General features: G+C 42.4%; 1 gene segment (V, D, J or C); it reads left to right on the plus strand.

Moving 5' to 3' along the window:
• The first annotated feature begins 13,811 nt into the window (after nucleotides 1-13,811).
• LOC139337746 (Ig kappa chain V-II region 17S29.1-like) lies at nucleotides 13,812-17,720 on the plus strand. The segment is given in 4 exon segments: nucleotides 13,812-13,875; nucleotides 14,964-15,158; nucleotides 15,540-15,692; nucleotides 16,274-17,720. Coding segments are annotated over 4 exon segments (522 nt in total).
• The last annotated feature ends 42 nt before the right edge of the window (nucleotides 17,721-17,762 follow it).

Raw genomic sequence — 17,762 nt, forward strand, 5'->3', positions numbered from 1 at the left:
CCATACCAATACATTACCATCTCTAACAGTTTCAACAATAGCTGGGCAGTGTTGTATATAGCAAATGTTTATTAAAGAGGAGAACAGAGTACATCTCTTTGGGACTATATTCAGCATAGGATTAATACACATTTGCTGAGCTAGTGGATATTTACAGCAGAATGATATACGTGAGAATGACTCAAAATGCACTGCAATGCCCATTTTCATGATAATTTAGGAACATGTCATCCAGTGCAACATTGTGACCACTGATGTTTTTCTAATAGATTTTGGACAACAATGGGGTTGTACAGCCTAAAGGCATAAGAAATCATCAGACTTTTAAAGGCATACAACATGTTACTCCCAACTAGTTTGATCACATTTCTACAACCATTTTTACCTCTCTTCACTAGCCCCCAATTTCAGCCAGATCTGTTTTGTTTCTTGTTTCTCTGTTTCTCACACTGAATCTGGCACTGTCTGTCTGGGCCAGAATAGAAAGTGAAAGAGACCCTTAAACCTTAGTACAAGCAGCATTACAGCATACTCTTTCTGTATAATGTCTTTTAAAGGTTCTATGTGTAGCTACAAACTAAAAGGTGACTCAGAGGCTGATCAGACCAGGTTTGCTTTGTCTGAGGCACTACCAGAAAGATTTGCTGAGATGAAATAAAAAAAACAAAACAAAACATTAAATAACTTATATTGATGAAAAAGGTAGATTTAAAACAAAAATAAAAATAGGGCTATTCACTTATTCTTTCTCCCACCAACCATATGTACATGAACAGGTGCTTATATCAGTTATGAATGTCATCTCCCATACCCATCTGTCCCAACTCTCAATAATCACTGCAATCACATAATAATGAAGGACAATATTACAGACACTAATGAATGACGATACCAAAATATAATCCATCAAAATCCTTATTATTAAAAACGCTTTACTGAGTCATGCAATGCTGTGTATGAGTTACTTTCTGAACTCATACACAGCACCTACACGATGTGTAGCTGTCAGAAAAGCTGTGTTATTAATGACACCAGTGGTTGCTCAGTGAACTGCAGTCAACATTCTCTTGTTCATGCTTGCACTCCAATGCAAAACAGTGACGCAATATAGCTGACACAAGACTGAACGTTGAAATGAACACTGAATGCAGGAAAATAAATTACCATCATATTTAGTATAACATTTCTATCTATAATGTTCCTAATATTCCTTTTATTTCGACCTTTGGCTCCATGATAGCAACTAGCCTGCTGTTTGCAAATCCGTCCATCAGTCAATTCCATGACTCAACCAAAGCCAGACCCAGACCATATAGTCAGGCCACAGCCATATGGCCAACCACAGCTTAGTTTAGGAGTTAGCTAGTTGGCCACCAGTGGCATTGCCTGGGCTGGGCATCTGGGGCTGTAACCCCGAAGATTTTTTCTTTAGCTCCAAATAATTATCCACAGTCCACTTTGTGTGGTTTGTCACTACATAAGATGGCTGTGTAAAAATTTTGTACATTCTGTGAAGCAATGAAGGCCACACCAATCAGACAGGCTTCACAGGTAAATGCGTGTAAATACTTGTCTTATTGGCTGACAGGTCTGTTAATTCTCAAACACAAGTAAATTGAAAGGTTAGCAATTCAAACGGCAGAATGTTCTGACAGAGAATGTTATGTCAAATTTGTCGTAATGACTGGTCTGGCAAGTGAAAGTGTCCAGTGTGAATTTAGTGTAAAAGAACGTTAGCTGACATTTGCAAGCAAGCTAGCTCCCAGACTACCGGCTACTGTAATGTTAGTTCTCTGACTCTGAGCTAGTCTACCTGTACACTTGTACATGCACCCTGTTTATACCTGGTTTTAGAATGCATCTTGTGCGTTTGGACAACACATGGACCGTGCTGTTTACAGGTGTAAACAGGCAGTGTTTCTTATTCTGATAGAACTGGGCTTTATGGTACATTTGCAGTGCATTTAGGGACAAACCCTGACCTTGACCCTGGTTCGCTGGAAATACTTGTTTTTTTCCATTGATGGCTATACAATTGTTTTTATGAAGAAAACAGCCAAGTTCAGGTGAGAAAGATAAGATAGAGATAAGATTGTTTTTTTGTAGGGCTGTCAGTTTAACACGTTAATTAGATTCATTAATTACGCTGCAAATTAACGCGCTATAAAAATTAACGCAATTAATCATGAGTGGCAAGTCAATGCGCAAGCATTTTAAATTTGGCCCTTTGAGTGACCCGTAGGCTGCATCCTACCTGCGCTACTAGTCAAAACAACAACAGACGTGGATGCGACACCGGAGAGCGAGGCAAGCCTACTTGGACCTTTGAACGGCAAGTTTATTTATAAAAAGAACAAAGACGGGACTATTAACAAGAACGCAGTGATTTGTACCTTGTGTAAAAGAGAATTTTCCTATCACCGTAGCAGCTCCAGCCTGAATTATCATTTAAACACTAAACATGTAGTTGCTGCTAGTGCCGCTAGTGCTACCGTGAGCTCACTCCACCAACCCACACTTGCTGAGTTAGGAAAACAAATGAGCAAAGCCACGACAGAAAAACTGACAAACTCAATCGCAAAGTGGGTTGCTGCTGATTGCAGGCCGATTTCAATCGTGGAAGACGAGGGCCTAAAAGAGGCGTTTCAGATAGCGTCATCTGACTCTAATTTCCAGCTACCGTCAAGAACTACAGTGATGAAAAGAATTCACCAGCTGTAATGTGAATGTCAGTGAATTGTAATGTCCTAGAATTCAAATTCTTTATTTGGGGACCTTTAGCAGATATGAGATTAAAATGCGATTAATTAGATTAATTAATTACAAATCCTGTAATTAATTAGATTAATTTTTTTAATCGCCTGACAGCACTATTTTTTTGTTGTTGTTTTTTTTTATCAGCGCAAGAGAGAGAGGCGGAGGTTTGCTTTTGGAACTGGAAAATAAATAAATTGAAAAGTGAATATTGCCTGGAGAATTGACTGAAATGGTGCCTCAGCAGCCCTTAGTTGTTAGTTTCTATTAACTGAAGAACAACTTTTTGAAAAATAGCCATTACACTAGATAAGTTAGAGTAAGTTAAAAATTGATGCTACCCTGCATTGCCCACAACCCAATATTCAATTAAAATAATGTTATAAATTGATCAATTTATACTTTTTATTATTAGATTATAAATATTCTGTTTGATTGTTATGTTTGCCCTTTGGCTGACAGCACAAAGAGAGAGAGAGAGAGAGAGGTGGATTGAGAGGAAAAGAAGGCAGAGAGCAGGATGGAGTCGGCACAGAGAGAAAGCAAGAACCAGGTGAGAAAGTGGAGAGGTCGTCAAGAAGACCACATAGTTATAATGACTCCACAACGATTTCACATAACTAAGCAATGTATTGATATGCTGTTATCAAATGTGGATTCTCTCCAACCTCCGCTTGCATTTATACAACCACACACACACAAATCACAAATACTGTACTCTGTTTGCTGTATTTATTATCAGATCATATGATGTCATTTTCAAGAAGGATACAATATGTTCGTGTGTGTGTGATTGTCAGTGCAAAAAGGGTGAGAGAAGAATGAAGGGAGAGGAGAGAGAGAAAGCAAGAGCAGGAAGAACCAGGTGTGAGCTTGAGCATTCAATGTGCATTCAGCAATCTCCAGGGTGGGATGGTATTCCACCCGAGTTCTTCTCAACTTTCTGGGAGGAAGTTGGACAGTACATGTGAGATATGATTTTAGCATCTATGAAATCAATTGGTTCAAGTCCCAACTAATGCCCCTTAACTTGGCCTTAAACCCATGTGCACTTCCTCCTCACATCCCTGTTGTTAAATTTTTCAAATATCTGTGTATTGATATCCATCCTTCTTTACACTCTGTTTCTATTAAGAACTTTCAAAAAAATCAAAACAAGCTGAGGAGGATTTGGACAGATGGATGAAATTGCCTAATTCTTTGTCTGCTCGATTTTCCAGGATTAAAATGGATATTCTCCCCAGAATTAATTTCTTTTCCAATATGATACCCCTTCCTCCCCCAGTTGGTTACTGGGGCAAACTGACTAAAAAAATCTCTAAGCTCATGTGGGGTGGCAACGTAGGTTTTCCACTTTACAAAGAAGGAAAAAAGAAGGTGGCTTGGCTGCCCCAAACCTTAAATTGTATTTCTGGTCGTATGTGCTCCGTCCTGTGTCAACATGGCTTGACCCCAATGCTAAGGTCTCATGGAGAGCAATAGAAGAGAATCTTGCCCACCCCCATCGGCTACAGGAGCTTGTTGACTCTGCTATGCCTCCTACTGTATACTTGCTAAGTGCCAGCTTGGTCCAATTATGTTCTTTTAATTACCAACATGGCAACAACTCCTTTAAAATGGCACACACACAGCCCCATATTTAATAATTGCAATCTTATTACAGGTGGTGTCCCCTTTCAATTCTCGCAATGGTCTACACACACACATATATATATATATATATATATATATATATATATATATATATATATATATATATATATTTTATGTTCTATATTTTGTATATATATATATTCTCAATATAAATATTTTGTTTTTATATTTGCTTTTTATATATATAGTTCTCTCTCTTTTCTTTCTTTTCTAATTTTAATCTAATTCTATTCTTGTAAGGAGCACTGCAACAAAAACAATTTCCCCTCGGGGATAAATAAAGGATTTCTGATTCTGATGTCTAAATATGAGGTCCTTAGATGGTAAATCCTCGGCCTCCTCTCCATCCTCCTCAAAGCAATGATGTACTCCATCGTTGCAGATAACGTTAAGCATTACAATGATAACATTTGTATTTGGAATGAAATGACGTGGGTAATAGCGGACAACGATCATCACTTACGTTTTTCCATGTGTCTGTCTCTCTGTCTCTCGAGTGCTCTGAGATAGATGCAGTATATATGCTCTGTAGGATGCCACGGCTGTTTCTGCTTGGCACAGCGACGTTAATTGATTAGTTTGCATCCCTGTTTCACCTGTGTACATTCATTCAGGGTGTGTGACCATTACGCGTGCCGAACGCGCTTTCGATGTGGTCAGATGAGATACCGATCAAAATATATAAATTTAGGTCTGACTGTATGTGCTGACTCAGATAGTTGCATTGAATGGTTGTTGCTAATTATTGATCGCAGTGAAATGCCAGACACTGTGGAAACCTGACAGACTCCGCCGGTTTACGAAAATCCACTTGCGCCGCTGGCGCACAGAGTTGACAAGGTCTGAGGTGGCGAGCTTTCAGCGCACTTTTATGCTGCCCGTGCAGACCGAAATGGTTGAAAATTCCAATGCGCCGGCATTATGCCGACACCTCCCCCCTACCGCACTGCAACGCCCATCCTGGCGCACCTCTGTACGCCTCAGTTTACCAAAATACCAAGTGCGCCGTGCGCCTGCTTGTGCCGGTTGAAAATGCTACTGCGCCAGTGGCGCCGCGTGCACCGCGCTGGCAGCGGAGTCGAAAATAGAGCCTATAGAAAACTTCATCTGATGAAGCTCATGCCTTCTACCCACTGCGAGCTCTGCTCAAATGAAAAAAATAGGGTCTTTTCTGCACATGTACTGGAATTGCCCAGGAGTAGTGCATATTTGGAGAATGGTATCCACAATCTTATTAATCTCCTGGATGTTAAAGTGCCATGTTGTCCTAAACTGCTACTGTTGAATGTTACTTCCTCACTAGCTCTCATCTCATTGAACGTATAGACTTTTAGCTGGTCTGACAGCAGCAAAAGAATGTTAGCCCTTCGCTGGCAGCCTCCTCATTCTGTCGCGGAATCACTGGCTACAATCTGTTGGACATTGCATATATTGTCAGTAGCAAGGAAAGGACATAGGAGAGGGAGACAAATTAGACAACAACAATGAGGCAGAACAGAAATGAGGGCAGCATTGCCAAGAGGCAACAAGAGGCATCTCAACTGATTTGGGGACTGCAGATATGGGGCCAAGGCAACTGAAACATCACCACTTTCCATCCAGCATGTTTGGCAAACAGAAGATTATTCCAACCAAGTTGGTTTGCTACACTGTGAATGCAGCATTCTGCTTCATGTGCAGATTATATGGCAAACCAAAACAGGCAAGGGATTAAAAAGACACACTTAGCATCACAGAATAAACAAACTGGAAGAGGGCATTAGATTCTTTCAGGGAGCATGTAACTTCTTGAGAAGTTCATCCTTTCCTGTGTCACGAACTGGCCCGCACAGCCATGACAAAAGAGGGAGATGCACACAAAAAGCCAATTAAACAAAGTATTTATTTAAAGAAGATAACATAAAAAAAGCAACCTAATCTAATCATGGCGTGTGTGTGGTCTGTAAGATCAGTGGTGTAAGTGAGTGCATGCATGTGGAAGTATGTGTGTGTGTTGTAAGGTGGAATAAAGAAACAAAAGGTCAAACAAAAAGCCAGAGCTGTCGCAGGCCAAGGAGAGAGACAGCAACTGAGCTCCAGGAGAGTCTTATAGGCCCACAACCTCCAACAGCCCAGGTGATGCCAATGCCACTGACAACCCTGCTGATGTCAGGAGAGAGGGAAAGCAAGCAAACAGGGAGGGTCGTCACACCCCCCCCATAAGACGGGGCCACAGGACCCCTGTCAAAACATCACAGTTACCAACAACATCTACACAATATGTGGAATAGTACAACATACTTACAACCCACCAGTCCCCAACATCTCCTCCTCCATCTCAATCTAGGGAGGCAAACACAAACAATAACAGAGGGAGAACAGGAGATGAACTTGCACTACCTACTCCATCACTGGAGCCCGAGACAGAGCATCTGCCACCACATTATCACGGCCTTTAATGTGTCTAATGTCCAGATTGTGAGACTGCAGGAACAGCGACCACCTAATCAGTCTCTGGTTAGGGCACCTCAAAGTGTGTAAAAAAAGTTAGTGGATTGTGGTCTGTATAGACCACAACCGGTGCCACACTTGACTCCACATAAACTGCAAAGTACTGCAGGGCCCAGACCAAGGCAAGGGCCTCCTTTTCAACCACGGAGTAATTCACCTGGTGCCAGTTAAACTTCTTGGAGAAGAAACTAATTGGTCTGTCAACTCCCTGCTCATCTGCCTGCATCAACACTGCCCCTGCTCCTACCTGGCTCGCATCCACCTGCAAAACAAAAGGACAGTCAAAACGGGGTGCAGCCAACACTGGTGCTGAACACAAGAGAGTCTTGATATTACTGAAAGCCTCCTGGCACTCTGCTGTCCAAACAAACTGAGCCCTGGCCTTCAGCAAGTCTGTAAGCGAAGCCACCACTGATGAAAAATTCCTACAGAAACACCGATAATACCCTACCATCCCCAGAAATCTCACGAGTTCCTTCTTAGTAACGGGCTGTGGGAACTGCTCAATTGCCAAGACCTTGGCCCGCACAGGAGCCACCTGCCCCTGACCGACCACCCGACCGAGGTAAGTCACAGTACCCCGAGCCAACTCACACTTAGCAAGATTCACTGTGAGCTTTGCCTCGGCCAGCCTGTCAAACAACGCCCTAACCCGCTGCATGTGAGAAAACCAAGAATCACTGTAGACCACTAAATCGTCCAAATAAACCGCACACCCAGCCAACCCAGCCACCACACAGTTCATCAGACGTTGAAATGTGGCCAGCGCGTTCCTTAAACCAAAAGGCATCACCTGGTAGGAATACAGCCCTGACGGAGTGATGAAAGCTGCCACTTCCTGTGCTCGCTTGGACAAGGGCACCTGCCAGTAGCCCTTCAGCAGATCAAATTTGCTCACATATCTTACAGCGCCCACCTGGTCCACGCAGTCCTCCATTCGGGGCAATGGAAATGAGTCTGGCTTTGTCACATTGTTAACCTTCCTAAAATCAGAGCAAAACCTCGGTGTTCCATCACTCTTTGGTACCAAGAGGCAAGGAGAAGCCCAGCTTGAAGAGGAAGGCACAGCAATGCCATTATCAATCATATACCCTACCTCAGCATCTAAGCATTTACGCTTTTCAGGAGAAACCCTGTAAAAATGTTGCTGAATAGGCTGTGTCTCACCCACATCAATATCATGTTCAGCCCATTCAGTACGGGACAGCACATCCCCAAACAAACCAGGGTATTTCAAAATCAGCTCCTCATATTCCTGAGCCTGTGTTTCTGGCAAATGACAGAACAACCCCTTTAAGTTCCTGAGGGTCTCTGAATTTTTCAACCGGCCCGACAACACCCCCTCATCAGGCTCAAGAACATCACCCATACCCTCACCCGGAACCACCCCCACTGTACCCACTACCAAAACAGGACTCACTGCCACTGACCCCTGCTGGTCAGTACCGGATACACTGGGAGAGTGAGCATAATAGGGCTTAAGCAGGTTCACATGAAGAAGTTTAACTGACTTCCTCCGACCCGGAGTTGAAATCAAGTAGTTTAGGTCAGAAACACACTTAACCACTGTGTAAGGGCCCTTAAACCTTGCTTGAAAAGGGGAGCTCACCAATGGACACAGAGCCAAAACTTGGTCCCCCACACTAAACTCACGAAGCTCAGCTCTGCAATCATACCCTTTCTTCATTTTAGCCTGTGATGTAGTCAGCCTTTGTTTTGCCAGCTCCCCAGCAGTGTATAATCTATGCCTAAACCCATTGACATAGTCAGTCAAGTTGGTGGGTGGATCTACCTCCTTCCAGCCATCTTTAAATACAGCCAGTGGCCCCTGTACAGCATGACCAAACACCAAATCATTTGGGCTGAACCCCGTGCTTTCTTGCACTACCTCCCTTGCAGCCAAAAGCAACCAGGGGAGCCCCTCCTCCCAGTCCCCATTCAGTTCAGTACAGTAAGCACACAAAAGTGATTTGAGCGTTTGATGAAAACGCTCCAGGGCGCCTTGACTCTGAGTGTGGTAAGCTGAAGACTGGTTGTGTTTGATTCCCAGGAGTTTTAACACTTGGCCCAACAGGTGAGAAGAAAATTTCGATCCCTGGTCACTTTGGATGACTCTAGGGATGCCAAAAACAGAAATGAACTGTGTCAGAGCCTTAACCACTGCCCTTGCTGTAATTGTACGCAATGGGTAAGCCGCTGGATACCTGGTGCTCTGACACATTAGAGACAGCAGATACTGGCAACCAGACTGGGCCTTGGGCAGCGGCCCCACACAATCAATGAGCAAATACTCAAAAGGCTGACTGATAGCTGGAATAGGCTGCAGTGGAGCTGGCTTAACAACCTGGTTCGGCTTACCAGTCAGCTGACACGTACTACAATGTCTAATGTGCAGGGAAACATCCTTTTTAAGTCGTGGCCAAAAAAAATGATGCAAAATCCTGTCATATGTTTTACGGACCCCCAAATGCCCAGACCCATCATGAGCCAGCTTTAACACATGACCATGAAATTTTGATGGAACTACCACTTGAAAGATGGGATCCCCAACAAAATCCTCCCTGTGGGGCACCCACTTCCTCATCAAGACATCATCCTGAAGACAACCACTGGCAACATTTTTCACCTCACAGGGCATCAGCACAGACCCAAACAGCTCCTCCAAAGACCGGTCAGCTCTCTGCTCCTTCTGTAGCTCACTGTGAGAGACAGACAAAGGAAAATCAGGCAAACATGGCAAAACAGTCTCACCTTCCCCATCTACCCCCTTGGACTCAGCCCGACACATTGCCCGTGTAGCCACACATGCTGGAAAAACCTCAGGGAAGAGCACTGCACTTTCATCAGGCTGTTCTGCCCCCACAGGAGAGAGAGCGACCACCGGAGGCGGTGACCCCTTGGCCCAAACACGGCTGCCTGCAAGGTCGTTGCCCAATGATATCAACCCCCCCTACTGGTAGTGCTGGTCTGACACCCATAGGGACCTCACGCTGCACCAATTCACAGTCCAAATTCAACTTATGCACCGGAACAGGAACCACATCCAAACCCATCCCTCGCATAAAGATTCCGTCCCCAGTATCAGTCTTCTCAGAGAAAGCCAAAACAGACTCCAAAACATATGAGTTAAAAGCACCTGTATCCCTTAAAATTTTAACAGGCACTTTAACATCACTACCAACCTGTGTTACAAACCCATCTGAAATAAAAGGCAGATAGGATTCATCCAACACCCCAGTCAGGCCAGGTTTCCCCCACTCAGTTTGGCATGGCCTGGCAACCACAGGATCCACAATACTCACAGCGAGGGCTGCAGGTTTAACATGCCCACCTCCAGCATGCTGCTTTTTAGACCTCAATACTGGGCAGTCTGACTTCCAATGGCCTGCCTCACGGCAATAATTACACACATTCTCCCCCTTCTGAGGCACTGCCCGGAAGCCCCTACCTGTGGGAACGCCAAAACTCACTGGCGACCTAACATCACCCTCCTTTTTCCTAGCAGGTTCCCGTCCAGGCTCACCAGACCAACCCTTGTGCACAAGCACATACTCGTCGGTTAGCCCCGCAGCCTCAGTAGCAGTCGTAACCTTGTGCTCATTAAGATATGTGGCAACTCGACTGGGCAAAGAGTCTTTAAACTGCTCCAGAATGAACAAATTGCACAAACTTTCAAAATCATCAACACCTGAGGCAACACACCAACGATTGAAGTGATTGGTCAGCTCTCTTACAAACTCCATATGTGACTGATTAGCCCTCTTCTCCCATGTCCTTAAACGCTGGCAGTATGCCTCTGGGACCAACTCGTACGCTTTCAGTACAGCAGCCTTGACCGAAGCATAAGTAAGGTTTTCACAGCCCAGACATGCATACGCCTCCTGTGCTTTCCCCGTCAAAACACACTGCAGCAGCAATGTTTGGTCAGAGTCTGACCAGCCTCTTGCTTCTCCAAGCCACTCAAAGAGAAAAAAACATCCGGATCCCTCTCACTAAACTTAGGCAAGAGCCGCAAACTACTCACAACATCATAGGACCTTGACGGTGAAGAGGAACCATCCCCCTCCTGCCAAACCTCTCCAGGCAGCTTACCATCCCTAACCAAGTCCAACCTGGTAGCCTCCAAGTCTATCTTGGCCTGCTCTGTCTCACACCGCAAGCGTTCAATTGTAACCTGCTTCTCCAACTCCATCTTTTGCCTCTCCCAGTCCAACTGCTGCTTGTCCTTCTCATGAGCCAGCTGCAATAACAGCAATTCTCTCTGCTGCTCAAAAGTTAAATTACCTGATGGAACTCCAAAAAATTGTGATGCCTGCGCCTGAACAGCGTCTCCTTGCTTAACAACCAACACTCCTTTACTAATCAACTGCATCTTTACTAAAGCCTGTAAATTAGCTTTACGTTTAACACTAAGATCACTTAAATCAAGATCGTATCTCTCCGCAACCTTCAAAAGCTGATCTTTAGTGCAGCCTTCCAAAAACTCCACACAAGCCACAAAATCCTCTATGCCTGCCATAGTAGGCTACAGACACATCAGGTAAAAAGGAAACACAAAACCAGCAGAAGAGAAACAACCGAACCCCCAAACAGTGATGCCAAGGTCATCCAATGCAGAAAAAGAGACACTACACATATCCCCAAACTAATGTGAAGTCTCCCTCTAACTAACCTGCGTATCCAAAACTAATCTAACTCACTGCCTAGTCTTCGTGCAGATTAGCGGTGGGATATTTAAACACTCAAACCATCAACCCGGCCAAGCCCCCAGCAAGCTGGATACTCACCTGACAGCTGTGGATGTGTACCCGAGACTACTGCTCCACCCGCACACCACACAAAAATAACAAACTAAAACAAAAAAACAACAAGCCCAAATGGGCCACGTTGCTAAACCTAACCAGGGAAACTCCACAAAAGCATAAATTCACACCAAAAGATACGCAATCACTGCTGACGGTTCACACCTGCCCATGTTTGCAAACACATGAGACTACAGGCCAAAAAAAACTCTCCTAACTGAAACAATCAAACCAAACCAAATAACAAAAACATTTATCTCAAAAATGCATCTCCCAAACACAAAAAACAACCCCAAATGAAACCCTACGTCAAAGGGCCACCACAAAACGGCCTCAAACCAAACAAATTAAAACAGGACGAGCCCCCACTTGTCATGAACCGGCCCGCACAGCCATGACAAAAGAGGGAGATGCACACAAAAAGCCAATTAAACAAAGTATTTATTTAAAGAAGATAACATAAAAAAAGCAACCTAATCTAATCATGGCGTGTGTGGTCTGTAATATCAGTGGTGTAAGTGAGTGCATGCATATGTGTATGTGTGTGTGTGTGTGTGTGTGTGTGTGTGTGTGTGTGTGTGTGTGTGTGTGTGTGTGTGTGTGTGTGTGTGTGTGTGTGTGTGTGTGTGTGTGTGTGTGTGTGTGTGTGTGTGTGTGTTGTAAGGTGGAACAAAGAAACAAAAGGTCAAACAAAAAGCCAGAGCTGTCGCAGGCCAAGGAGAGAGACAGCAACTGAGCTCCAGGAGAGTCTTATAGGCCCACAACCTCCAACAGCCCAGGTGATGCCAATGCCACTGACAACCCTGCTGATGTCAGGAGAGAGGGAAAGCAAGCAAACAGGGAGGGTCGTCACACCTGCAAACCTAAATCCCAAAATGAGATGATTCAATGCACCTCTGATATTGTCATTTCAAGGATCAATTCTGACATTAAAGGGACAAAAATGTACACCATAATGGTGTATGAAGTAAGGGATCATCATTCAGAATAGCTTGCATTGTGTGTGCACTATGTTAATCCACAGGGCTTGGTCAAAGAAAGATTCCTTGGATTTTACCAGCTACTGGAGATAGTCTGAGAGGGAGAGTCTTCATTCCAGTTCTTGATCACATGCTGGAGGATCTTGAGAACAGGTTTTCTTCCTGACATGTCACCCTGCCACAGAGCAGTTCCTGAAAGAAGAGGCAAAGCACTTCCTTGACAGGAAAATAAGCTAGCAAATCATTCACATTAGCAAGCAAGCTAATATTAGCTGACATTAGCCAGCTAAAACCACAACATCAATATATTTTACATGCAATAATGTTAGCTTTGACTTTGGACTTAGTGTTAGACTGTGGTGAATCTGTTTTTTGTCGACTTGATTTCTAAGCTCTAAGCTCTTTCTAAGTCACATCCTTTGGATTTTAGCAGAATCCATTTCGAGTCCTTTATATAGCAATGAGTCCACAGGCTGTTACAGACAATAGAGAAAGACTGGGGAGATCTAATTTTTAAGTTACATTACAATCAGTCACACACTGGCAAATACAAAGTGATTAATACACATTAATTTATTCACATTCTTACGTATTGCATGTTTAAACTATACATTCTCTAACTAGAACATAGTACACGTTAGGATAATTTATTGTGTGTTTTACCACAGAGACATGTTTTGCAGTTCTGTTCTCAGAGGTGCTCTTACACTACTTGTTATTTGTGGTTTTTACTTCCCATGAGGTCAGTCCACACTGGGTCATTTGTATAAGCCTAGCACCTTTTACTCATTTTAACACACTTCTGTACATTACATATGTCTCTAAGACTAAGACAGTAAATATCAAAACAGACAATTGGAGATTAATTCATACAAAAAAGATGACATAAATCTAAGTGACTTTTTTAAAAAAGTGAAGCAATCCAAAAGTAATTACATAGATGGAACAATGCAGACAATTTAAAAAGAGCAAATGATCAAAATGAAATTATTACTGCTTAGAGCTTGGCAAAATGGAAAACTTGTGTCCTAGCCTAACTGAAACATGTTAAAGGCAAAGAGACTTGGTGAAAACGTAGAAGTAACGATGGCTTGTCATTTGAAAAGGAAGTCTTTGTGGCTAGACCATAACACCACCGCCCTCAAAGATGAGAAGAAGGAAAATGAAGTCTTTCTGGATTACAACCATTTTTGTTGGTAAGCTGCAAATATATCCTATACTTTTGGATAGGCAGTCAGAAAATAACTGTTTATAGTTTAGGAAATTTGACTTTTTACTTTTCTTAGATGAAGTTTGAGCCAGGCAGGCAGAGAGAGACATGAGAGAGTGAGTGAGGATTACAATGACGCTGTCATAGCTTGATTTGTTTGTTCTGACTATGGTGGTAGCAACAGGATGGTTCAGTTTTCTGTTTCTTTATTTGGCCATTACAAATGTTAAACAAGAGCACGTTGATGGTAACGTAATGATAATCATTTGTTTTTATATCAATTTCTAAAAGAGATTCCAATAAAATAAGGAAGGGGAAGACAAACAAGATCAAGATTGCAAAAAGCTATGATAATAAAAACTGATTTTAATATACTTTAAACTTTGGTAAAAGTATAAATATAAGAAAAAAACATGTTACTACGAAAAGGCCTTCAAATAAAAGTGAGTTTTAAGACATTTACAAGTTGTTGCTGGACTAGCTAACTTTACAATACTTAGGAATGGAGTTCCAGACCTTTGGGCAACATACTGAAAAAAATCTAATCAAACATGGTAATCAAGTGTGTTGATTAAACAATCAGAAGAGCCCCGTATCAGGATGCAAGACTTTGCTCTTGCTCATAACAGGTTACATATTATATGTATTATATTATAATATGTATCGCAGGCCAGCCCAAGGATGTACAAAATTTCAGTGTAAGAAGGACCAGCTGACAGAGAATGAAACTCAGTTCAGAGAATATGTGGGCCAAATGTGGCAGGGACAGTTTTTCCATCTATTGGGTAAGATAATGATTTCAAGTGGATTTTCTTTTTTTTTTTCTTTTTTTCTTTTTTTTTTTCCACCACTAACATTTCATGTCAAAATTGGTTAGCATAGCTGTAGACTGTAGACTAGGAGTAAAATGAAATTTCAAGGATCCAGGAGAGATACCCCCAGACTCAGCCCTACTTAATAATAATCTTGTTTTTATGTCAGTAAAGTGTTATTCACATCTACAGTATTTCAAATGTTTTAAAGATTAAACTCAGCATACTTTTGTAAAGTTACTGTCCATTTGCCGCCCTCTAGTGTTTATCTCCATGGCTGGGTTTTGGGTGACGTTTGTGCCTGCTGCTGAGGTCCAACATGTCCTGTTCGGTTCAACAGTCACACTGGGCTGCAACATCTCCTACCTTTATGATACAACATGGCTTAAGCATCAACCAGATCTCACCCCCACGGTGGTCCTCAGTGCCAGCCTCAGAGAAGGACAACCATCCCAAGGTGAATCATGATTTCAAGTGCTGATTTGCTCTAAACTCTAGTTCAAAACTCAACTGAACTAAGGCTGTAGTGACTAAAAAAAAATATAAGTAACCTGCACACTACATCAAACTATTGAAGTGGCAAACTTGTATGAATCTCAGTTCATAACAAAAAGTCAAGATGGTGCCACAGACCAAGGATGACTGGGGATTCGATTGGAAGCTTGGACAAATAGCAGCTTGTCACTTGACTCCTCCAGAGATGCAGAGTTTGGGGATTGGGATACCTGCCGCTGTCTCCAGGAGCCTGATTGGGAGGAGGAACAGCTTTGCAAGTTCTAATAACACAAGAGCTAGTCTTATTTGATATGCCTTCGACTGACTGCAACCTTTTTCTCAGGGTTTCAGCTTAGCCCTCGTTTCTCAGTGAGGTTGATGAACCGATCTCTGGCACTGAGGATCACTAGTGTTGAGGAGAGCGACCTTGGGCTGTACTACTGTATTGCTAACGTGAAGACACATTTAACAGTTGGAAGGGGAACAAAGCTTCAGGGTAAGAGAATATATTTTGCACTCTGGTAACTCTGACACAAGTTCATCAGATATGTTTACACATCAATCGCAATCAGAGGTAATGTGCATAATTTGAATAAGGCAACACAGGCATTGATCTTTTGACATGCACAATTGCTTGTTGAAAGAATATAGTGTAATGGCCATGGCTCATTTGTACTCTGTATCATGCATGCATCCTTCTACAGCTGGTAGTAGCCATGTGGCTTGTAGTTGCAGGAATCCTCAGGCTGTAGCAAACATACTCCTCTCTTGATGTGGGCAGGTCACATTATGTTTTATAGTTACAGGTAAAAGTATGGATGGCAGTTCCCAAACTGCAAATCCAAAAAGGTGACTTTTGGCTAGGCACAACAAGCACATAGTAGCAGTGCAGCTATGAGTATGGCCCCCACGTATCATAACATATTGCATTATACAACCAAAGGAAATGCAGAGCAGCTGTTTTCAGTGCCATTATCTGAGAATGAAATGTGATTTCATTAAATACAGCTTTTACAGATAGCTCTAAAAAAGTCAAACAAAAGCCTCATCTTCATTTTGTCTCTCTCTATTCCTCAGTTTTATCTCCAAGTCCACCTTGGTTTCTCCTTCACCACTGGTACTGTATGGTTGTGAGTTTTGGACTGCTGATTCTGGTGCTGGCTATTTGCATCACCCACTGGAAAACCAAGTCAAACAAGTAGACTACCAGTGAGACCCATATTGCAAACAACAACTAAAAAGAAGATGAAACTGCTTCCAACAATACATAAACAATGTTTTCTGTCTGTGGGGTGGATGCAGGGATGTCAATTGCTTCTAGTGCAGGGCTGCCCACAGTAAGGCCCACGGGCCAAAGCCTGCTCACCATAAGGTTCGGTTTGGCCGACAAGATGTTTCTAGTGAAAAAAACAAAACAAAAAAATGTGAACCAATCTTCAGACTGTTCTAGGTAAATATGCTCTTTACTGTCCCAAATTATTAGTTATTCTTTATCATCTCAGCACAGTGAGCAGAGTACCACTTGTGCGCAGGAGGTTCATCAATCATGCAAACTTGGAATCCTACTACCATTTTACACCTTAACAATACAATTACTTAACGTAATTCCTTCCATGCCGGGAAATTCACTTGTTACAGCAGCAAGAGTAAAAACAAGAGGTAGAAAAAAAGTAGAACAAATGGACAATAAAAAGATATTTAAATAAACAACTGTAGAGGCTCTGTACATTATATACAAAAGACTATAGAAATATTGCCTTGTGAAGAATGAGTCAAATTTCACAGTGGATTTTGAGTTGCACATGAACACAATATTAATAATGAAATACAGTGTTCTTGGACTATTACTGCACAGTAAGAGTATATAAACACAGTAAAAATATGTAATATTGCACAAGATAAGTTGCACAGCTATAATGAATATTAGTGTATATTAACATAAATAATGGTGTACTGCAGAAAGTATGTTTTTGATGTTGTGATTTGGAACATAAACACAGTCCTGCATTGAATGATGCTGGTGTTAAACAGTCTGACAGCTGTTGGAATGAAGGACCTGTGGTAGTGTTCCCTTTTTCACAGTGGATGCAGCAGTCTGCTACTGAAGGAGCTTAAGGCCCCCACTGTCTCATGCAGGGGCTGGGATGGGACCAAGATCGATGTCAGCTTGGCTAACATCCTCCTCTTGCCCACCTCCTCTGTGGTGTCCAGAGGGCAGTCCAGGACAGAGCCAGCTCTCCTGACCAGTTTGTTTAGTTAATGGTTTTGGTCACTCCTGCTCTTTCTTGTATTGATCGTATTCTTTTGTGCATGTTATTGTTGCTAAAGGACCTGTAATGAAATCTGCATCTTTCTTCTGAGTATGTCAATGTAGGGTCAAATTGTAGACTGAACAGTGTTGAAGAGTTTGAACTTTTCATTGAATATATTCATACACATGCTAATAGGTCCACTACTATAAGATTTGCAAGACAACATATACAAAGTGTGAGTTGAATTTTAGTAAATAAAGCACTAAAACTGTTTTTGTTTTCGGATCGATCTTTTTTTGTTTAATATTGGAAGT

Source organism: Chaetodon trifascialis, chromosome 2, assembly GCF_039877785.1.
Source record: "Chaetodon trifascialis isolate fChaTrf1 chromosome 2, fChaTrf1.hap1, whole genome shotgun sequence".
In the NCBI taxonomy this organism is placed as follows: domain Eukaryota; kingdom Metazoa; phylum Chordata; class Actinopteri; order Chaetodontiformes; family Chaetodontidae; genus Chaetodon; species Chaetodon trifascialis.